The 23659-nt window shown below is 47.9% G+C and overlaps 1 protein-coding gene across 2 annotated transcripts in view; it reads right to left on the bottom strand.

Moving 5' to 3' along the window:
* Positions 1-706: 706 nt before the first annotated feature.
* LOC139764048 (protein O-mannosyl-transferase tmtc2-like) overlaps positions 707-23659 on the bottom strand; it is a 44392-nt gene continuing 21439 nt past the window's right edge. Inside the window, exons 2-3 of one of the 2 annotated variants that reach the window (XM_071690505.1) lie at positions 1606-2098; positions 707-1457 (exon numbers count right to left, since the gene is read on the bottom strand). In XM_071690505.1, the coding sequence (XP_071546606.1) occupies positions 1421-1457; positions 1606-1976 (408 nt within the window). In that variant the 5' untranslated portion in view covers positions 1977-2098 and the 3' untranslated portion in view covers positions 707-1420. The remainder of the gene's footprint in view (positions 1458-1605; positions 2099-23659) is intronic. The other variant, XM_071690506.1, reaches the window with a different exon arrangement.

Below are 23659 nucleotides of genomic sequence, written 5' to 3'. Positions count from 1 at the left end.
TATATATATATATATATATATATATATATTCCTGCACTTCTATCACCACTGCATCACAGACTATTCCTACGCTTATATCATTCCTATACCTATACTTTTTCTACACCTATAACAATCTTACACCTATACTATTTCAAATACTTATATGTCTCCCCCTGCTACAATATTCCTACACCTACACTATTTCTTCACTTTTACCATTCCTACACCTACACCATTCCTATACATATATCATTCTCGTACCTATACCATTATATAAGGAGTGTTACGTATTATGAAAGTTTGCAAGGCATATCAGTATGCGTTGGCCCTGCTGTGTACCCATGGGTTTACATAGTTTCCTGATGCAGTATGCAGAAGTGATGTTGTTGGCCTGACCTTTTCTCATACCACAACTGTTGTCGGCATTCATATATAGTGACAACATCACCCGCAATCCACACAAGTGGTTCTCCCTGGAAATGACGTGGTTCTCCATCTGAAACCCTACTGATTTTCATAATCAGCTGAGACATTTTTGTACAAGATGGCAAAACCGTTACAGTAAATACTTTAGTTACGTATTATGGTACTCGGAAAGACAAATCGTTCAAAAAAGAAAAAATATTCGAAACGATTTTTTAGTTGCCTCTTTCAAGGTTCAGCTTACACGACTCATCTGAAAGAACTTCCAATAGTAAAGGAAAAACACAACAAAATAGCCGAAGATATTTATTCTGTCAAGTTTCTTATTTGGTACAGGTCTTCTTGATAGTAACTTCCTATTTCTCTAGCATGTGAATCATTAATGTAACGCCTACATACGTCCTAAACATAACTTTAATGTACATATGTCATTTACTTAACATTAACCAAACACCCACATACGTCCCTTACATAACATTAACCTACATAAGTTCCTTACATAACATTAACCTAACACCTACATATGCCCCTTAACATTATATAACATTATATAACATTATATAACATTAACCTATCATATACATACGTTCCTTATATAACATACTAATGAAAATATGTCACCATGTCGAGTAGATTTTGTGAAAAAAAAACTTTTTTCGTGTGTAAATTACAAGAATTATTACCATCTAGAATATCGGGAAGATATTTGTGCTGGTTGTTAAGACAGAGTTACGGACATCCACATAAAACGTTCGATATTCAATCCATATATTCACAAGGTATAACATTAACATCAGCTCATGGTATATGGTCCTCCTCCTGGAGGTTATTTGATCTCGTTCCAACCAAACCTTGAAATTAGAAATTAGTCCTCTGAATACATACTCTCAGGGTAGTAATCATGCGTTTCTAATCAAAAGACTTTTCCATTTTTATTCTGAAGTCTGCAAGAGCATTATCTTTTACAGAAAATTGATTTCTTCTTTCATTACCGTCGCTTAAGTACACGACTTGCTTAGGGCGGCTTCACTAAGTAGGACAGAGTAGTCAGACTAGTAAAAGTAAATGAACATTAATGAGGTAGCACTGATATCCTCATGATTTACCCCAGAATATGACAACATACATTAAAACTCACGTTAAGGTCACAACTGGTAAAACTGAATATATAAGCAGAATGAAAGTCTCTTGAGTACCTACCTGAAGTTGAGGATGGTGAAGGGTCGGTAGGACTTGTGGGAGAGTGGGTCGGCCATGGGCTTGCCCCAGTAATCGTTGAAGATTACATGGGAGAGCGGGTTAGTTCCCAAAACGTCCGGATTTGTTTTGATGGCGCTGACGTCGTCGTGCACGAAGTCTCCCGTCAGACCATTGACGTAGACCAGAACCCCCGCCACCCACACCGTCATGTACAGCCAGGTGGGCGGCGGGTCCTCGCTCTCACTGCTCTCTCCATGGCTCCGTGACGACCAGGACGAACAAGAAGGTGTGTAGGAGGAGGCAGAAGTAGTACAGGATTTTTGTCTTCCTCTCGGCGTGCACTGACAAAAACATTCTTCACCTCCGTCCATGATGTTCACACTCTTGACTGCCTCACTGAGGCAAAAACTTGTCTTGTAGCTTTACTAAGATCACGTCATCTAAGGGAGGCGTCTCCTCGTGTCTTGTTGTAGCTGTACTTGGGTCACGTCATCTAAGGGAGGCGTGTGTAGTTCAGGTGTGAGATAACATAACGTCTCGTTCACACGGACTTGGTAAGCCCCCCACCCACCAACTTAAAAGCACAACAAACATCAGTAAACAACTATAGAATATACAGCAAAATAAACTCTTAATGATAATTACATAACAAAAGTCTGAAGACTTAATAGAAAAACAGATTAAACACGAACATCAAATACAAAAACGAGAACAATGTAGTTATCTGGTTGATGCCAAAGTCATCTATACCTCTTCTATACAAACTATTTCCTACTTTACTTATCCTCACACAAACTCCTCACCCACGTCACACCTACAAATCCTCACAAACTCTCCCATTCCTCCACCCCAGATTGCACTCCAATCAACGCCAGGAAGGAGTTACTTCCATCTTTACTTCAACCACACACACACGAGCTCGACACTACCATCTGGTGCAGCTGAAACTGTTTCTCAGGTCAACATTGGCGATAGAGATCCAGATATCCTAAAACTTTCACAATTATATACAGCTCTGTACTGTGGAGGATGGGGTAGAGGAAGAGAGGGGAGAAAAGGAAATGGACGTGGAGTGAAAAGAAGAAAAGTGGGAATGGATGGAACAAAAGAAAACTGCATGACCATGATGAGCTGTTCTGCGGGAATTTTAGACAGGAGGAAGGGAGTGGATTTTGTTATTGGAGGAGGGTCCTAAGATAGACAGACTGATAGAGAGAGAGAGAGAGAGAGAGAGAGAGAGAGAGAGAGAGAGAGAGAGAGAGAGAGAGAGAGAGAGAGAGAGAGAGAGAGAGAGAGAGAATTCATAAAGGAGAAATATGGGAAATTAATATAGATATCTAAGAAGGAAGAGCAGATGAAAGAGACTGTTGAGAGAGCTATGTTGTCTGCATGTTACAAAAACCTCGCGAGGGAAGCTACATCACTGTGGAGGTTCTCCCCCAGTGCAGTACATACGTCGTGGTGCTGCAGGTAGTGTAGCACGTACGTCGTGGTGGTGATGTCAGTGCATTTCGTACGTTGTGGTGCTGGTGGCGGTGTAGTGCGTAAGTCGTGGTGCTAATGGCAGTATAGTACGTACATCGTGGTGCTGGTGGCAGTGTCGTACGTACTATGTCGTAGTGATGGCAGTGTAGTACGTAAGTGTGGTGTTGGTGGCAGTGTAGTATTTACGTCGTAGTGCTGGTGGCAGTGTAGTACATACGTTGTGGTGCTGGTTGCAGTATAGTACATAATTCGTGATGCTGGTGTCAGTGTATTACGTACATCGTGGTGATGGTGGCAGTATAATACATACGTCGTGGTGCTGCAGGTAGTGTAGCACGTACGTCGTGGTGGTGATGTCAGTGCATTTCGTACGTTGTGGTGCTGGTGGCGGTGTAGTGCGTAAGTCGTGGTGCTAATGGCAGTATAGTACGTACATCGTGGTGCTGGTGGCAGTGTCGTACGTACTATGTCGTAGTGATGGCAGTGTAGTACGTAAGTTGTGGTGTTGGTGGCAGTGTAGTATTTACGTCGTAGTGCTGGTGGCAGTGTAGTACATACGTTGTGGTGCTGGTTGCAGTATAGTACATAATTCGTGATGCTGGTGTCAGTGTATTACGTACGTCGTGGTGATGATGGCAGTATAATACATACGTCGTGGTACTGGTGTCACAATAGCATAAACGTGGTGGTTTAGTGTCAGTGCAGTACGTACGTCGTGGTGCTGGTGGCAGTAGAGTACATACGTCGTGGTGCTGGTGTCTGTGTAGTACGTACGTAGTGGTGCAGGTGGCAGTGTACTACATACGTCGTAGTACTGGTGTCAGTATAACATATACTTGTTGGGTTGGTGTCAGTGTAGTACGTACGTCGTTATGGTGATGGCAGTGTAGTACACACGTCGTGGAGGTGGTGACAGTATAGTACGTACGTCGTGGTAATAGTGGCAGTATAGCACGTACCTCATTGTGCTGGTGGGAGTGTAGTATATACGTTGTGGTGCTGCAGTCATTGTAGTACGTACGTCATGGTGCTGGTGGCAGTATAGTACATCCGTTGTGGTGCTGGGAGCAGTGAAGTACGTACGTTGTGGTACTGGTGGCAGTGGAGTACGTACGTTGTGGTGTTGGTGGCAGTGTAGTACGTACATCGTGGTGCTGGTGGCAGTGTAGTACACACGTCGTGGTGCTGGTGGCAGTATAGTACATACGTCGTGGTGCTGGTGGCAGTGTACAACATAAGTCATGGTGCTGGTGGCAGTGTAGTAGACACGTCGTGTTACTGGTGAGAGCATAGTACATACGTCGTGGTGCTGGTAGCAGTGTATTACATACGTCGTGGTACTTGTGTCAGAATAGCATAAACGTTGTGGGTTACTGTCAGTGCAGTACGTACGTGCAGTGTAGTACATACGTCGTGGTGCTGGTATCCGTGTAATGCGCACGTCGTGTTGTATTACATCGTGGTGATGATGGCATTGTTGTACGTAAGTCGTGCTGCTGCAGGCACTGTAGTACATACGTCGTGCTGCTGGTGTCAGGATAGTACATTCGTCATGGATTTGGTGTCAGTGTAGTTCGTACCTCATTGTCTTAGTGGCAGTGTATCACGTACGTCGTGCTGCTGGTGGCAGTGTAGTACATACGTCGTTGTGCTAGTGGCAGTATAATACGTACGTAGTCTTGATGGTGGCAGTGTAAAACATACGTTGTGCTGCTAGTGGCAGTGAAGTAAGTACGTCGTGCTGCTGGTAGCAGTGTAATACATACGTCGTAGTGCTAGTGGCGGTATAGTGCGTACGTCGTGGTGCTGGTGACAGTATAGTACATACACTGTGGTAATAGTGGCAGTGTAGTACGTACGTCGTAGTGCTGGTGGCAGTATCATACGTACATTGTGGTACAGGTGGCAGTGTAGTACATAGGTATTGTTCCGGTGGCAGTATAGTACGTACGTCGTGGTGCTGGTAGCAGTGTAATACGTACGTCTTGATACTGGTGGCAGTGTCGTAAGTACGTTGTGGTATTGGTGGCAGTGTAGTACGTAAATTGTGGTGCTGGTGGCAGTGTAATACGTAGGTCTTGGTGCTGGTGGCATTGTAGTACATAAGTCGGTGTCCTAGTGGCAGTATAGTACATACGTCTTACTGCTGGTGGCAGTGTAATATGTACGTCGTGATGCTTGTACAATACGTACGTCTTTGTGCTGGTGGCAGTGTGGTATGTACCTCGTGGTGCTGGTGGCAGTGTAGTACATAGTCGTGGTGCTGGTGTCAGTGTAGTACGTACTTCGTTGTGATAGTGGCAGTATAGTACGTACGTCGTGTTGAAAGAGCAGTGTAACAGTGTAGTACATACGTCTTGATGCTATGATGTGGCTCTGGAGGCAGTGTAGTACGTACGTTGTGATGCTGGTGGCAGTGTAGTACGTACGTTGTGCTGCTGGTGGCAGTGTAGTATGAACGTCGTGGTGCTTGTGTCCGTGTAGTGCGTATGTCGTGGTGCTGGAGTCAGTGTAGTGCCTACATCGTGGTGCTGGAGGCGTTGTAGTAGGTATGTCGTGGTGTTAGCATCAGAGTAGTAAGAACGTCGTGGTGATGATGTCAGTGTAGTACGTAAGTTGTGGTGCTTGTATCACAAAAGTACGCACGTTTTGGTGCTAGTGGAAGTATCGTAAGTGCCTCATTGTGCTGGTGGCAGTTTAGTACGCACGTTATGGTGCTATATGGTGCTATACTGCCGGTGGCAGTATAGTACATCTGTTGCGGTGCTGGTGGCAGTGTAGTTCGTACATCGTAGTGCTGGTAGCAGTGTAGTGCATACGTCGTGGTGTTAGTGTCAGTGTTGCATAAACATCGTGGTGCTAGTGGCAGTAAAGTACGTACGTCGTGGTATTGATGGCAATGTAGTACATACGCTGTGGTGCTGGTGGCAGTGTAGTACGTACATCGTGCTGCTGGTGGCAGTGTATTATGAACGTCGTGGTGCTGATGTCAGTGTAGTACGTACCTCGTAGTGTTGGCGGGAGTGTAGTACTTACCTAATGATGCTGGTGTCAGTGTATTAAGTACGTAGTGGTACTGGTGGCACTGTAGTACCTACGTCGTGGTGCTGGTGTCAGTCTAGTACGTACGTCCTGGTGCTGTTTTCAGTGTAGTACGTACGTCGTGGTGCTGGTGGCTGTGCAGTACGTACGTTGTAGTGCTCCTATCAGTGTAGTACTTAGTGTTGCGATTGGCTGTGTAGTACGTACTTTGTGGTGCTGGTGGCAATGTAGTACGTACGTTGTGGTGCTAATGGCAGTATAGTACGTACATCGTGATGCTGGTGGCAGTGTCGTACGCACGATGCCGTAGTGATGGCAGTGTAGTACGCACGATGCCGTAGTGATGGCAGTGTAGTACGTACGTTGTGTTGTTGGTGGCAGTGTCGTACATACGTAGTAGTGCTGGTGGCATTGCAGTACATACTCCGTGGTGCTGGTGGCAGTTGAGTAAATGCGTCGTGGTGCTAGTGGCAGTGTAGTACGTACGTCGTGGTGCTGGTGGCAGTATATAACATACGTCTTGGTACTAGTGCAGTACGTACATCGTGGTACTGGTGTCAATGTAGAACGTACGTCGTGGTTATGGTGTCATTGTAGTACTTACGTCTTGGTGCTGATGGCAGTGTAGTACATATGTCTTGGTGCTGGTGTCAGTGAAGTACAGTCGTCATGGTGCTAGTGTCAGTGTAGTAATGCATCGTGGTGCTGGTAGCAGTTGTACTACGTACTTCGTGCTGCTGGTGTCATTGTAGTCCTTACGTCGTGTTGTGGTGACAGTGAGGTATTTCGTGGTGCTTGTGGCTGTGTAGTAAGTACGTCGTGGTGCTGGTCGCAGTGTATTCGTGCGTCGTGGTGCTGGTGGCACTATTGCACGTACGTTGTGATATTGGTGGCAGTGTAGTACGTCCGCCGTGGTGCTGGTGGCAGTGTATTACATACGTCGTAGTACTGGTGTCAGTTAGTCATACGAGTTTAGGTTGGTGTCGTTGTAGTACTTACGTTGTGTGCTGGTGTCAATGTAGTTCATATGTCGTTTTGCTGGTGTTAGTGTAGTGCGTAGTCGTGATGCAGTGTCATTATAGTACGTACGTCATGCTGTGTGGCAGTTTAGTAGTACGTCGTAATTTTGTTTCAGTACAGTATGTACGTTGTGGTGTTGTTGTCAGTGTAGTGCGTATGTTGTGGTGCTGTTGCAGTGCAGTACGTAGTCTGGTGCTGGTGGCTATGTAGTACATAGTCGGTGTCCTAGTGGCAGTATAGTACATACGTTTACTGCTGGTGGCAGTGTAATATGTTACGTCGTGATGCTGTACAATAGTACGTCTTTGTGCTGGTGGCAGTGTGGTATGTACCTCGTGGTGCTGGTGGCAGTGTAGTACATAGTCGTGGTGCTGGTGTCAGTGTAGTACGTACTTCGTTGTGATAGTGGCAGTATAGTACGTACGTCGTGTTGAAAGAGCAGTGTAACAGTGTAGTACATACGTCTGATGCTATGATGGGGCTCTGAGGCAGTGTAGTACGTACGTTGTGATGCTGGTGGCAGTGTAGTACGTACGTTGTGCTGCTGGTGGCAGTGTAGTATGAACGTCGTGGTGCTTGTGTCCGTGTAGTGGCGTTATGTCGTGGTGCTGGAGTCAGTGTAGTGCCTACATCGTGGTGCTGGAGGCGTTGTAGTAGGTATGTCGTGGTGTTAGCATCAGAGTAGTAAGAACGTCGTGGTGATGATGTCAGTGTAGTACGTAAGTTGTGGTGCTTGTATCACAAAAGTACGCACGTTTTGGTGCTAGTGGAAGTATCGTAAGTGCCTCATTGTGCTGGTGGCAGTTTAGTACGCACGTTATGGTGCTATATGGTGCTATACTGCCGGTGGCAGTATAGTACATCTGTTGCGGTGCTGGTGGCAGTGTAGTTCGTACATCGTAGTGCTGGTAGCAGTGTAGTGCATACGTCGTGGTGTTAGTGTCAGTGTTGCATAAACATCGTGGTGCTAGTGGCAGTAAAGTACGTACGTCGTGGTATTGATGGCAATGTAGTACATACGCTGTGGTGCTGGTGGCAGTGTAGTACGTACATCGTGCTGCTGGTGGCAGTGTATTATGAACGTCGTGGTGCTGATGTCAGTGTAGTACGTACCTCGTAGTGTTGGCGGGAGTGTAGTACTTACCTAATGATGCTGGTGTCAGTGTATTAAGTACGTAGTGGTACTGGTGGCACTGTAGTACCTACGTCGTGGTGCTGGTGTCAGTCTAGTACGTACGTCCTGGTGCTGTTTTCAGTGTAGTACGTACGTCGTGGTGCTGGTGGCTGTGCAGTACGTACGTTGTAGTGCTCCTATCAGTGTAGTACTTAGTGTTGCGATTGGCTGTGTAGTACGTACTTTGTGGTGCTGGTGGCAATGTAGTACGTACGTTGTGGTGCTAATGGCAGTATAGTACGTACATCGTGATGCTGGTGGCAGTGTCGTACGCACGATGCCGTAGTGATGGCAGTGTAGTACGCACGATGCCGTAGTGATGGCAGTGTAGTACGTACGTTGTGTTGTTGGTGGCAGTGTCGTACATACGTAGTAGTGCTGGTGGCATTGCAGTACATACTCCGTGGTGCTGGTGGCAGTTGAGTAAATGCGTCGTGGTGCTAGTGGCAGTGTAGTACGTACGTCGTGGTGCTGGTGGCAGTATATAACATACGTCTTGGTACTAGTGCAGTACGTACATCGTGGTACTGGTGTCAATGTAGAACGTACGTCGTGGTTATGGTGTCATTGTAGTACTTACGTCTTGGTGCTGATGGCAGTGTAGTACATATGTCTTGGTGCTGGTGTCAGTGAAGTACAGCCGTCATGGTGCTAGTGTCAGTGTAGTAAATGCATCGTGGTGCTGGTAGCAGTGTACTACGTACTTCGTGCTGCTGGTGTCATTGTAGTCCTTACGTCGTGTTGCTGGTGACAGTGAGGTATTTCGTGGTGCTTGTGGCTGTGTAGTAAGTACGTCGTGGTGCTGGTCGCAGTGTACTTCGTGCGTCGTGGTGCTGGTGGCACTATTGCACGTACGTTGTGATATTGGTGGCAGTGTAGTACGTCCGCCGTGGTGCTGGTTGGCAGTGTATTACATACGTCGTAGTACTGGTGTCAGTATAGCTCATACAGTTTAGGTTGGTGTCGTTGTAGTACTTACGTTGTTGTGCTGGTGTCAATGTAGTTCATATGTCGTTTTGCTGGTGTTAGTGTAGTGCGTAAGTCGTGATGCACGTGTCATTATAGTACGTACGTCATGCTGCTGATGGCAGTTTAGTAGGTACGTCGTAATTCTGTTATCAGTACAGTATGTACGTTGTGGTGTTGTTGTCAGTGTAGTGCGTATGTTGTGGTGCTGTTGGCAGTGCAGGACGTACGTGATGCTGGTTTCAGTGTAGTACGTATGTCGTGGTGCTAGTGGCATTGTAGTACGTACATCGTCGTGCTTCTATCATTGTATTACGTACCTCGTGGTGCTATTAGCCGTGAAGCACGTACGTCATGGTACTGGTTTCAGTGTAGTATGTACGTGGTGACGCTAGTGGTAGTGTAGTACGTACATCGTCGTTCTGTTATCTTTGTATTACATACCTTGTGGTGCTATTTGCAGAGTAGTACGTACGTCTTGAAGCTGGTGGCAGTGTAGTACTACGTCGTGGTTTTAGTGGCAGTGTATTACTTACGTCGTGGTGCTGGTGACTGTGAACTACGTATGTCTCGGTGCTAGTGCCAGTGTAGTACGTAAGTTGTGGTGCTGGTGGCACTTTAGCACGTATGTCATTGTGCTGGTGGCAGTATAGTATATACGTTGTGGTCCTGGTAGCAGTGTAGTACGTACGTCGTGGCCCTGGTGTCAGTGTATTACGTACGTCATTGTGCTGGTGTCAGTGTAGTACGTACCTCGTGGTGCTGATGGCAGTGTAGTACATACGTCTTGGTGCTGGTGTCAGTGTACTACATCCGTCGTGGTGCTGGTGTCAGTGTACTACGTACGTCGTGCTGCTGGTAGCAGTGTAGTGCGTACTTTGTGCTGCTGGAGGCAGTGTAGTTCTTACGTCGTGGTGCCTGTGGCAGTGAGGTAAGTACTTCGTGGTGGCGGTGGCAGTGTAGTGAATACGTCGTGGTGCTGGTATCAGTGTAGTAAGTACGTTGTGGTGCTGGTGGCACTTTAGCACGTATGTCGTTGTGCCGATGGCAGTATAGTACATACGTTGTGGTCCTGATAGCAGTGTAGTACGTACGTCGTGGTCCTGTTGTCAGTGTATTACGCACGTCGTTGTGCTTGTGTCAGTGTAGTACGTACCTCGTGGTCCTGATGGCAGTGTAGTACGTACGTCGTGGTGCTGGTATCAGTGTAGTACGTACGTTGTGGTGCTGGTGGCACTTAAGCACGTATGTCGTTAAGCTGATGGCAGTATAGTACATAAGTTGTGGTGCTAGTAGCAGTGTAGTGCGTACGTCGTGGTGCTGGTGTCAGTGAATTATGTACCTCGTTGTGATGGTGTCAGCGTAGTAGTACGTAACTCGTGGTCCTGATGGCTGTGTAGCTCGTGCTTCTTGGTGCTGGTGGCACAATTGTATATACGTTTTGATATAGGTGGTAGTGTTTAAGTCCGTCGTGGTGCTGGTGGCAGTGTATTATATACATCGCGGCACTGGTGTCAGTATAGGACGTACGTTTTGGGTTGGTGTCCTTGCAGTACGTACGTCGTGGTGCTGGTATAGTGTGTTCATACGTCGTGGTGCTGGTGTCAGTGTAGTGCGTACTTCCTGGTGCTGGTGTCAGTGTAGTACGTACGTCGTGGTGCTGGTGGTAGTGCAATATGTAATTCATGGTGCTGGTGTCACTGTATTATACACGTCATTGTGCTGGTGTCAGTGTAGTATATACGTCGTAGTGCTGGTGTCAGTTTAGTGCGTACATCTTTCAGCTGGTGAGAGTGTAGTACGTACATCGTGCTGCTGGTGTCAGTGTAGCACATACGTAGTCGTGCTAATGGCAGTATAGTTCGTACGTCGTGGTGCTGTTGGTAGTGTAGCATTTTGGTGCTGGTGTCAGTATAGTACGTACGTCCTGCTGCTTGTGGCACTGCAGTAAGTTCATCGTGGTGCTTGTATCAGTGTAGTACCTACTTTGTCCTGCTGGTGTTAGTGTAGAGCGTACGTCGTGCTGGTGGCAGTATAGTACGTACGTCGTACTGCTTGGGGCAGTACAGTACTTACGTCGTGGTGCTAGTGGCAGTGTAGTACATACGTCGTGGTGCCAGTGGCTGTGTAGTACGTACGTCGTGGTGTTGGTGGCAGTGTAGTACGTACGTCATGATGCTGGTGGCAGTGTAGTGCGTACATTGTGGTGCTGCTATCAGTGTATTACGTACCTCTTGGTGCTGCTATCAGTGTATTACGTACCTCTTGGTGCTGCTATCAGTGTATTACGTACCTCTTGGTGCTATTGGCAGTGTAGTGCTTACGTCTTGGTGCTGGTGGCAGTGTAGTACGTACGTCTTGGTCCAGATGTTGGTGTAGTACGTACGATGTGTTGCTGGTGGCAGTGTAGTAAGTACGTCGTGGTGGTGGCATCAGTTTTGTTCGAGCGTCGTAGTGTTATTGGCAATGTAGTATGTACATCGTGGTGCTGTTGTCAGCGTAGTACGTACACCGTCGTGCTGCTATCTTTGTATTACGTACCACGTGGTGCTATCAGCAGTGTAGCAAGTAAGTCTTCCTGCTGGTTTCAGTGTAGTACGTACGTCGTGGTTTCAGTGGCAATGTATTACTTACGACGTGGTGATGGTAGCAGTGTAGTATGTACGTCTTGGTGCTGGTGTTAGTGGAGTAAGTAGGTTGTGGTGCTGGAGGCAGTGTATTACGTGCGTCATTGTGCTGGTGGTAGTATAGTACATACGTTGTGGTGCTGGTAGCAGTATAGTATGTACGTCGTGGTGATGATGTCAGTGTAGTACGTACGTCGTGGTGATAGTGTCATTGTAGTATGTACGTCATGGTGCTGATGGCAGTGTAGTGCATACGTCTTAGTGCTGGTGTCAGTGACGAACATCCGTCGTAGAGCTAGTGTTAGTGTGGTACGTACGTCGTGGTGCTGGTAGCAGTGTAGTAAGTACATCGTGGTGCTTGACGCAGTGTACTACGTGCGTCTTAGTGCTGGTGGCACTGTCGCACATACGTTGTGATATTGGTGGCAATGTAGTACGTCCATCATGGAGCTGGTGGCACTGGATTACATACGTTGTAGTATTGGTGTCTGTATAGCTCGTACGTTTTGGGTTGGTGTCATTGTAGTACGTACGTCGTTGTGCTGGTGTCAATGTAGTTCATAAGTCGTTTTGCTGGTGTCAGTGTAGTGTGTACGTTGTGATGTTCGTGTCATTATAGTACGTACGTCGTGCTGCTGGTGGCAGTTTAGTAGGTACGTCGTGGTTCTGGTATCACTACAGTATATACGTCGTGGTGCTGGTGTCAGTGTAGTACGTACGTTGTGGTGCTGGAGGCAGTGCAGTACGTAGATTTGATGCTGGTTTCAGTGTAGTACGTACGTCGTGGTTCTAGTGGTAGTGTAGTACGTACATCATCGTGTTTCTATCAATGTATTGCGTACCTTTGTGGCGCAATTAGCAGTGAACCACGTACGTCTTGGAGCTGGTTTCAGTGTAGTACGTTACGTCGTGGCGCTAGTGGCAGTGTAGTACGTGCATCGTCGTGGTACTATCATTGTACTACGTACCTCATGGTGCTATTTGCAGAGTAGTACGTGCGTCTTGATGCTGGTGGCAGTGTAGTACGTACGTCGTGGTTTTGATACCAGTGTAGTACTTACGTCGTGCTTCTGGTGGCTGTGTAGTACGTATGTCTTGGTGTTGGTGTCAGATTAGTACATACATTGTGGTGCCGGTGTCAGTGTACTACGTACGTCGTGTTGCTGGTAAGTGTAGTACGCACTTTGTGCTGCTGTTGGCAGCGTAGTTCTTACATGGTGGTGCTGGTGGCAGAGGTAAAAACTTCGTGGTGGTAGTGGCAGTGCAGTAAATACGTCGTGGTGCTGGTCGCAGTGTAGTTCATGCGTCTTTGTGCTGGTGGCACTGTCGTATATACGTTTTGATATTGGTGGTAGTGTAGTACGTACTTCGTGGTGCTAGTAGCAGTGCACTATATACTTCGTAGTACTGGCGTCAGTATAGCACATGCGTTTTGGGTTGTGGTGCTAGTGATAGTGTAGTATGTACATCGTCGTGGTGCTATCATTGTATTAGTACCTCGTGGTGCTATTGGCAGTGTAGTACGCACCTGTTGGTGCTGGTTTCATTGTAGTACGTACGTCGAGACGCTACTGGCAGCGTAGTATGTACGTCGTGGATTTAGTGGTAGTGTAGTACCTACGCCGTGGTTTTATTAGTAGTGTAGTACGTACATCTTGGTGCTGATGTCATTGTAGTACGTACGTTGTGGTGCTGGTGGCAGTATAGTACGTACGTTGTTGTGCTTGTGGCAGTATAGTACATACGTTGTGGTGCTGGCGGCAGTGTAGTAAGTACGTCCTGGTGCTGGTGTCAGTGTAGTACGTACGTTGTGGTGATGGTGTAAGTGCAGTACGTACGTCGTGGTGCTGATTGCAGTGTAGTACTTACGTATTGGTGCTGTTGTTAGTGATGTACATCCGTCGTGGTGTTGTTGTCAGTGTAGTACGTACCTCGTGGTGCTGGTAGCAGTGTAGTATGTACTTCGTGCTGCTGGTGACATTGTAGTCCGTACGTCGTGTTCCTGGTGGCAGGGGTAAATACTTCGTGGTGCTGGTGGCAGTGTAGTAAGTACGTCGTGGTGCTGGTCGCAGTGTACTACGTGAGTCGTGGTGCTGGTGGCACTGGCGCACATATGTTGTGATATTAGTGGCAGTGTAATGCGTCCGTCGTGGTGCTGGGGGGAGTGTATTACATTTGTCGTAGTGCTGGTCTCAGTATAGCACATACGTTTTGGGTTGTTATTACTGTAGTACGTACGTCGTGGTGCTGGTGTCAAAGTATTTCATACGTCGCTTTGCTGGTGTAAATGTAGTGCGTACGTCGTGATGTTTGTGTCATTATAGCACGTAGGTCGTGCTGCTGGTGGCAGTTTAGTAGATACGTCGTAGTTCTGGTATCAATATAGTATGTACGTCGTGGTGCTGTGTCAGTGTAGTACGTACGTTGTGGTGCTGGTGGCAGTGCAGCACGCAAGTTTTGATCCTGGTTTCAGTGTAGTACGTACGTCGTGGTGCTAGTGGCAGTGTAGGACCAACATCGTCGTGCTTCTATCATTGTATTACATACATCGTGGTGCTATCAGCAGAGAAGCACGTAGGCATTGGCACTGGTTTCAGTGTAGTGCATACGTCGTGGTGCTAGTGGCAGTGTAATACGTACGTCGTCGTGCTGCTATCATTGTATAACGTACCTCGTGGTGCAATTTGTGGTGTAGTATGTACGTCTTGGTACTAGTGGCAGTGTAATACGTACATCGTGGTTTTAGTGACATTGTAGTACTTACGCCGTGGTGCTGGTGTCTGTGTAGTACGTACGTCTTGGTACTAGTGTCAGTGTAGTACGTATGTTGTGTTGCCGGTGGCACAGTAGTACGTACGTCGTTGTGCTGGTGGCAATATAGTGCATACGTTGTGGTGATGGTGGCAGTGTAGTACGTATGTCGTGGTGCTGGTGGCAGTGTAGTACGAATGTCGTGGTGCTGGTGTCAGTGTCTTACGTACGTGTTTGTGCTGATGTCAGTGTAGTACGTACCTCGTGGTGCTGATGGCATTGCAGTACGGACGTCTTGGTGCTAGTGTCCGTGCAGTACATCCGTCGTGGTGCCGGTGTCAGTGTACTACGTACGTCGTGCTGCTGGTAGCAGTGTAGTACGTACTTCGTGCTCCTGTTGGCAGTGTAGTTCTTACGTCGTGGTGCCGGTGGAAGTGAGGTAAGTACTTCGTGGTGCTAGTGACAGTGTAGTAAATCCGTCTTGGTGCTGGTCGCATTGTACTTCGTGTTTCTTTGTGCTGGTGGCACTGTCGTACATACGTTTTGAAATTGGTGGTTGTGTAGTACGTACGTAATTATGCTGATGGCAGTGTATTATATACGTCGTGGCAGTGGTGTCAATATAGCACATACGTTTTGTGTTGGTGTCATAGTAGTATATACGTCATGGTGCTGGTGTAGTACGTTGATACGTCCTGGTGCTAGTGTCATTGTAGTGCATACTTCGTGGTGCTCGTGTCGTTATAGTACGTATGTCGTGCTGCTGGTGGCAGTTTAGTAGGAAAGTAGAGGTGCTGGTGTCAGTGCAGTATATGCTTCGTGATGCTGGTGTCAGTGTAGTACGTACATCGTGGTGCTGGTGGCAGTGCAGTACGTACTTCGTGGTGCTGGTGTCATTGTAGAACATGCGTCGTTGTGCTGGTGTCAATTAAGTACATACGTCGTAGTGCTTGTATCAGTGTACTGCTTACGTTGTTGAGCTGGTGAAAGTGTAGTACGTACGTCGTGCTGCTGGTGTCAGTATAGCACCTACATCTTGGTGCTAGTGGCAGTATAGTTCGTACGTTGTGGTGCTGGTAGCAGTGTAATACGTACCTTTTAATGCTGGTGTCAGTATAGAACGTACGCCGTGCTGCTTGTGTTACTGTAGTAGGCACATCGTGGTGCTGTTATCAGTGTAGTACCTACGTCGTGCTGCGGGTGCCAGTGTAGTGAGTACGTCGTGCTGGTGTCAGTGTAGTACGTACGTTTTTACGCTGTTGGCAATGTAGTACATACGTTATGGTGCTTGCAGTATAATTCGTATGTCGTGGTGCTGGTGGCAGTGTAGTACATACGTCGTGGTGCCAGTGGCAGTGTAGTACGTACGTCGTGGTGCTAGTGGCAGTGTAATAAGGACGTCTTTTTCCAGATGTTAGTGTAGCACGTTCGTTGCGTTGCTGATGGCAGTGTACTAAGCACGTTGTGGTGCTAGCATCAGTTTGGTACGAGCGTCGTGGTGCTATTGGCAATGTAGTATGTACATCAGGGTGCTGGTGCCAGTGTTGTACGTGCGTCGTGGTGCATGTGACAGTGTAGTACGTACATCGTCGTGGTGCTTTCATTGTGGTATGTACCTCATGGTGCTATTAGCAGTGTAGCACGTACCACTTGGTGCTGCATTCATTGTAGTACGTACGTCGAGGAGCTACTGGCAACGTAGTATGTACGTCGTGGTTTTAGTGGCAGTGCAGTACTTACGCCGTGGTTTTGGTGCAGTTTAGTACGTACATCTACATCTTGGTGCTGATCTCATTGTAGTACGTACGTTGTGGTGCTGGTGGCAGTGTAGTTTGTACGTTGTTGTGCCGGTGGCAGTATAGTACATACGTTGTGGTGCTGGTGGCAGTGTTGTAAGTACGTCGTGATGCTGGTGTCAGTGTAGTAGGTACGTCGCGGTGATGGTGTCAATGTAGTACGTACGTCGTGGGGCTGATAGCAGTGTAGTACGTGCGTACTGGTGCTGGTGTCAGTAAAGTACATCCGTCGTGGTGTTTGTGTCAGTGTAGTACGTACCTCGTGGTGCTGGTGGCAGTGTAGTACGTACTTCGTGCTGTTGGTAACATTGTAGTACTTACGTCGTGTTGCTGGTGGCAGGAGTAAGTACTTCATGGTGCTGGTGGCAGTGTAGTCAGTACGTCGTGGTGTTGGTCGCAGTGTACTACATGCGTCGTGGTGCTGGTGGCACTGGCGCACATACGTTGTGATATTGGTGGCAATGTAGTACGTCCGTCGTTGTGCTGGTGGCAGTGAATTACAAGCGACGTAGTGCTGGTGTCAGTATATCACATACGTTTTGGGTTGGTGTCATTGTAGCACGTACGCCGTGGTGCTGGTGTCAAGGTGGTTTATACGTGGTTTTGCTGGTGTCAATACAGTGTGTACGTCGTTATGCTCGTGTCATTATAGTACGTACATCGTGCTGCTGGTGGCAGTTTAGTAGATACGTCGTAGTTCTGGTATCATTATAGTATTTACGTCATGGTGCTGGTGTCAGTGTAGTACGTACGTAGTGGTGTTGGTGGCAGTGCAGTACGTACGATTATATGCTTCTATCACTGTATTACGTACCTTTTGGTGCTATTAGCAGAAGGGCACGTACGTCTTGGTACTGGTTTCAATGTAGTACGTACGTCGTGGCGCTAGTGGCAGTGTAGTGCGTACATCGTCGTGCTGCTATCATTGTATTACGTACCTCGTGGTGCTATTTGCAGTGTAGTACGTAAGTCTTGGTGCTGTTGGCAATGTAATGCGTACATCGTGGTTTTAGTGACACTGTAGTATTTACGCCGTGGTCCTGGTGGCTGTGTAGTACGTACGTCTTGGTGCTAGTGTTAGTGTAGTACGTATGTTGTGGTGCCGAATGCACTGTAGTACTTACGTCGTTATGCTGGTGGCAGTGTAGTACGTACGTCGTGGTGCTGGTGGAATTGCTTGTGGCAGTGTAGTACGTACGCCATGGTGCTGGTGGAAGTGCAGTGCGCATTTCGTGATGCTGGTGTCAGTGTAGAACATACGTCGTTGTGCTGGTGTCAGTGTAGTACATACGTCGTAGTGCTTGTTTCAGAGTACTGCGTACGTTACTGAGCTGGTGAGAATGTAGTACGTACGTCGTGCTCCTGGTGTCAGTGTAGCACATTGTCTTGGTGCTAGTGGCAGTATAGTTCGTACGTCGTGGTGCTGGAGGCAGTGTGATACATACCCTTTAATGCTGGTGTTAGTAAAATACGTACGCTGTGCTGCTTGTGGTACGGTAGTAAGTACATCGTGGTGCTGTTATCAATGTAATACCTACGTCGTGCTGCTGGTGTCAATGTAGTGAGTACGTCCTGCTGGTGGCAGTGTAGTACGTACGTCGTACCACTTGCGGCAGTGTAGAAATACGTCATGGTGCTTGCAGTATAATTCTTACGTCGTGGTGCTGGTGTCAGTGTAGTACATACGTTGTCGTGCAAGTGAAAGTGTAATACGTACGTTGTGGTGCTGGTGGCAGTGTCGTGCGTACGTCGTGGTGCTGGTGGCAGTGTAGTACGTACTTTGTGGTGCTGCTCTCAGTGCATTATGTACCTCTTGGTGTTATGGGCAGTTTAATACGTACGTCTTGGTGTTGGTGGCGGTGTAGTACGTACGTTGAGGTTTTAGCGGCAATGTAGTACGTATCTCGTGATGCTGGTGGCAGTGTAGTAAGTACGTCTTGGTCCTGATGTTAGTGTAGTACGTACGTTGTGTTCCTGATGTCAGTGTAATACGTATGTCGTGCTGCTAGTGGCAGAGTAGTACGTACATCGTCGTGCTCTTCTCATTGGATTACGTACCTCGAGGTACGAGCGTCGTGGTGCTATTGACAATGTAGTATGTACATTCTGGTGCTGGTGTCAGTGTAGTACGTACGTACCTCGTGGCGTTATTAGCAGCGTAGTACGCACCTCTTAGTGTTGGTTTCATTGTAGTGCGTACGTCGAGGCGCTACTGGCAGCGTAGTATGTACGTCGTGCTTTTAGTGGCAGTGTAGTACTTACGCTGAGGTTTTGGTCAGTTTAGTACGTACATCTTGGTGCTGATCTCACTGTAGTACTTAGGTTGTGGTGCTGGTGGCAGTGTAGTAAGTACATCATGGTGCTAATGTCAGTGTAGTACGTACGTCGCGGTGATGGTGCCAGTGTAGTGCGTACGTCGTGGGGCTGATGGCAGTGTAGGACGTACGTATTGGTGCTGGTGTCAGTGAAGTACATCCGTCTTGGTGTTGATGTCAGTGCAGTACGTACCTCGTGGTGCTGGTGGCAGTGTAGTACGTACTTCGTGCTGCTGGTAACCTTGTAGTACTTACGTCGTGTTGCTGGTGGCAGGGGTAAGTACTTCGTGGTGCTGGTGGCAGTGTAGTCAGTACGTCGTGGTGTTGGTCGCAGTGTACTACTTGCGTCGTGGTGCTGGTGGCGCTGGCGTGGTGCCGAATGCACTGTATTACGTACGTCGTTGTGCTGGTGGCCGTATTGTACATACGTTGTGGTGCTGGTGGCAGTGTGTCGTTGTGCTGGTGGCCGTATGGTACATACTATGTGGTGCTGGTGGCAGTGTAGTACGTACGTCGTGAATCTGGTGTCAGTGTAGTACGTGCGTCGTGGTGCTGGTGGCAGTGCAGTACGTACATCGTGGCGCTGGTGCCAGTGTAGAACATACGTCGTTGTGCTGGTGTCAGTGTAGCACATACGTCGTAGTTTTTGTGTCAGTGTAGTGCGTACGTTACTGAGTTGGTGAGAGTTGAGTAGGTAAGTCGTGTTCCTCGTGTCAGTGTAGCACATACGTCTTGGTGCTAGCAGTGGAGGACGTATGTCGTACTGCTTGCGGAAGTGTAGTACATACCTCATTTTTGCTTGCACTATAATTCGTAAGTCGTGGTGCTGGTATCAGTGTAGTACATAAGTTGTGGTTTTAGTGTCAGTGCAGTACATACGTCGTGGTGCTGGTGGCAGTGTCGTACGTACGTCGTGGTGCTGATGGCAGTTTAGTACGTACGTTGTGGTGCTGCTATCAGTGCATTACGTACCTCTTGGTGCTATTGGAAGCTTAATACGTACGTCTTGGTGTTGGTGGCGGTGTAGTATGTACGTCGAGGTTTTAGCGGCAATGTCGTACGTATCTCATGATACTGGTGGCAGTGTAGTAAGTACGTCTTGGTCCTGATGTTAGTGTAGTAAATACGTTGTGTTGCTGGTGGGAATGTTGTAAGTACGTCGTGGTGCTGGCAGCTATTTAGTGCGAGCTTCGTGGTGCTATTGGGAATGGAGTATGCACATCGTGTTGCTGATGTCTGTGGAATACGTACGTCATGTTGCTAGTGGCAGTGTAGTACGTACATCGTCGTGCTCTTATCATGTATTACGTACCTTGTGGTGCTATTAGCAGTGTAGCACGTACGTCTTCGTGATGGTATCAGTGCAGTACGTACGTCGTGTCGCTGGTTGCAGTGTAGTACGTACGTCCTGGTTTTAGAGGCAGTGTAGTACTTACGCAGTGGTGCTAGTGGCAGTGTAGTAGGTACGTCTTGGTGCTGGTGTAAGTGTAGTACGTACGTTTTAGTGCTGGTGGCAGTGCAGCACGTACGTCGTTGTGCTGGTGGCAGTATAGCATATACGTTGTGATGCTGGTGCCAATGTAGTACCTACGTCCTGGTGATGGTGTCAGTGTAATATATACGTCGTGGTGCTAATGGCAGTGTAGTACGTACGTCTTGGTGCTGATATCAGTGACGCACATCGCTCGTGGTGCTGGTGTACGTCGTGGTGCTTGTAGCAGTGTAGTACGTACTTCGTGCTGCAGATGGCAGTGTAGTTCTTATGCCGTGCTTCTGGTGGCAGTGAGGTAAATACTTCGTGGTGCTCGTGGGAATGTAGTAAGTAAGTCGTTGTGCCGGTCGCAGTGTAGTACGTGCGTCGTGGTGCTGGTGGCACTGTCGTATATACGTTGTGATATTGGCTATAGTGTAGTACGTCCGCCGTGGTGCAGGTGGCAGTGTATTACATACATCGTCGTACTGGTGTCAGTAAAGGACATACGCTTTGGGTTGGTGTCATTGCAGTACGTACGTCGTGGTGCTGGTGTCAATATAGTCCATATGTTGTGGAGCTAGTGTCAGTGTAGTGCGTACGTCGTGGTGTTCATGTCATCATAGTACGTATGTCTTGCTACTGGTGGCAGTTTAGTAGGTACGTCGTGGTGCTGGTATCAGTGTAGTACGTACGTCGTGATGCTGGTGTCAGTGTAGTACGTACGTTGTTGTGCTAGTGGCAGTGTAGAACATACTTCGTGATGCTGGTGTCAGTGTAGAACATACGTCGTAGTGCTTGTGTCAGTGTAGTGCATACGTTGTTGAGCTGGTGAGAGTGTAGGACGTACGTCGTGCTGCTGGTGTCTGTGTAGCACATACGTCTTGGTGCTAATGGCAGTACAGTTCTTACGTCGTGGTGCTGGTGGCAGTGCGGTATGTACCTTTTGATGCTGTTGTCAGTATGATACGGACACCGTGGTGCTTGTGGCGCTGTAGTACGTACATCGTGGTGCTGGTATCAGTGCAGTACCTACGTCGGTGTGCTGGTGTCAGTGTAATGCGTACGTCGTGCTGGTGGCAGAGTAGTACGTACGTCGTACTGCTTGCGGCAGTGTAGTACATACGTCGTGGCGCTTGCGGTATAATTCGTACGTCGAGGTGCGGGTGGCAGTGTAGTACATACGTCGCGGTGCCATTGGCAGTGTAGTACGTACGTCTTGGTGCTGATGGCAGTGTCGTACGTACGTCGCGGTGCTGGTGGCAATGTAGTACGTACGTTGTGGTGCTGCTATCAGTGTATTACGTACCTCTTGGCGCTATTGTCAGTTTAGTACGAACGTCTTGGTGCTGGTGGCAGTGTAATACGTACGTCGTTGTTTTAGCGGTAATGCAGTACGTACGACCTGGTGCTGGTGGCAGTGTAGTAAGTACGTCTTACTTCTAATGTTAGTGTAATACATACGTTGTGTTGCCGTTGGCAGTGTAGTAAGTACGTCGTGGTGCTGGCATCAGTTTAGTACGAGCGTCGTGGTGCTATTGGCAATATAGTATGTGCATCGTGTTGCTGGTGTCAGTGTAATACGTATGTTGTGGTGCTAATGCCAGTGTATTACGTATATCGTCGTACTCTTATCATTGTATTACATACCTCGTGTTGCTATCAGCAGTGTAGCACATACGTCTTGGTGCTGGTTTCAGTATAGTACGTACGTCGTGGCGCTAGTGGCAGTGTAGTACGTACGTCTTGGTTTTAGTGGCAATGTAGTACTTTCGCCGTGGTGCTGGTTGCAGTGTATTACGTACGTTTTAGTACGGGTGGCAGTGTAGTACGTACGTCGTTGTGCTGGTGGCAGTATAGTACATACGTTGTGGTGCAGGTGGCAGTGTCGTACCTACCTCCTGGTGATGGTGTCAGAGTAATGCGTACGTAGTGGTGCTGATGGCAACGTAGTACGTACGTCTTAGTTCTGGTGTCACCGAAGTACATCCATCGTGGTGCTGGTGTCAGTATAATACGTACCTCGTGGTGCTGGTAGCAGTGTAGTACGTACTTCGTGCTTCTGGTGGCAGTGTTGTTCTTATGACGTGGTGCTAGTGGCAGTGAGGTAAATACTTCGTGGTGCTGGTGGCAGTGTAGTACGTAAATCTTGGTGCTGGTAGCAGTTTAGTACGTACTTTGTGGTGCTGGTGGCACTGTCGTACATACGTTGTGATATTGGTGGTAGTGTAGTACGTCCGCCGTGGTGCCGGTGGCAGTGTGTTACATACGTCTTGGTAGTGGTGTCAGTAAAGGACATACGTTTTGGGTTGGGTCATTGTAGTACGTACGTCGTGGTGCTGGTGTCAATATAGTTCATACGTCGTGGTGCTGGTGTCAGTGTAGTGCGTACATCGTATTGCTCGTGTCATTATACAACGTATGTCGTGCTGCCTTTGGCAGTTTAGTAGGTACGTCGTGGTGCTGGTATCAATGTAGTACGTACGTCGTGATGCTGGTGTCAGTGTACTACGTACGTCATGGTGCTGGTGGCAGTGCAGTACGTACTTCGTGGTGCTGGTGTCAGTGTAGAACATACGTCGTTGTGCTTGTGTCAGTGACGTTCGTACGTTGTTGAGCTGGTCAGAGTGTAGTAAGTACGTCGTGCTGCTGGTGTCAGTGTAGCACATACGTTTTGGTGCTAGTGTCAGTATAGTTCGTACGTCGTTGTGCTGGTAGCAGTGCAGCACATACCTTTTGATGCTGGTGTAAGTATAGTACGGACGCCGTGCTGATTGTGGCTCTGTAGTAGGTACATCGTAGTGCTGGTATCAATGTAGCACCTATGTTGTGCTGCTGGTGTCAGTGTAGCACGTACGTCTTGGTGCTAATGGCAGCATAGTTCGTACGTCGCGGTGCTGATGGCAGTGCAGTACATACCTTATGCTGCTGGTGTCAGAATAGTACGGACGCCGTGCTGTTTGTGGCACTGTAGTAAGTACATCATGGTGCTGGTATCAGTGTAGTACCTACGTCGTTGTGCTGGTGTCAGTGTAGTGCGTACGTCCTGCTGGTGGCAGTGTAGTACGTACATCGTACTGCTTGTGGCAGTATATTACATATGTCGTGGCGCCTGCAGTATAATTCGTACGTAGTGGTGCTGGTGGCAGTGTAGTACAGACGTCGTGGTGCCAGTGGCAGTCTAGTAGGTACGTCGTGGTGCTGGTGGCAGTGTCGCACGTACGTTGTGGTGCTGGTGGCAACGTAGTATGTACGTTGTGGGTCTACTGTCAGTGTATTAGGTACCTCTTGGTGCTATTGTCAGTTTAGTACGAACGTCGTGGTGCTGGTGGCAGTGTAGTACGCATGTCGTGGTGTTAGCGGCAATGTAGTACGTACGTCGTGGTGCTGGTGGCAGTGTAGTAAGT

The sequence above is a fragment of the Panulirus ornatus genome, chromosome 48 (assembly GCF_036320965.1).
Source record: "Panulirus ornatus isolate Po-2019 chromosome 48, ASM3632096v1, whole genome shotgun sequence".
Classification (NCBI taxonomy): domain Eukaryota; kingdom Metazoa; phylum Arthropoda; class Malacostraca; order Decapoda; family Palinuridae; genus Panulirus; species Panulirus ornatus.
The sequence above is the reverse complement of the archived record's forward strand: the minus strand, read 5'-3'. Positions and strand labels throughout refer to the sequence as shown.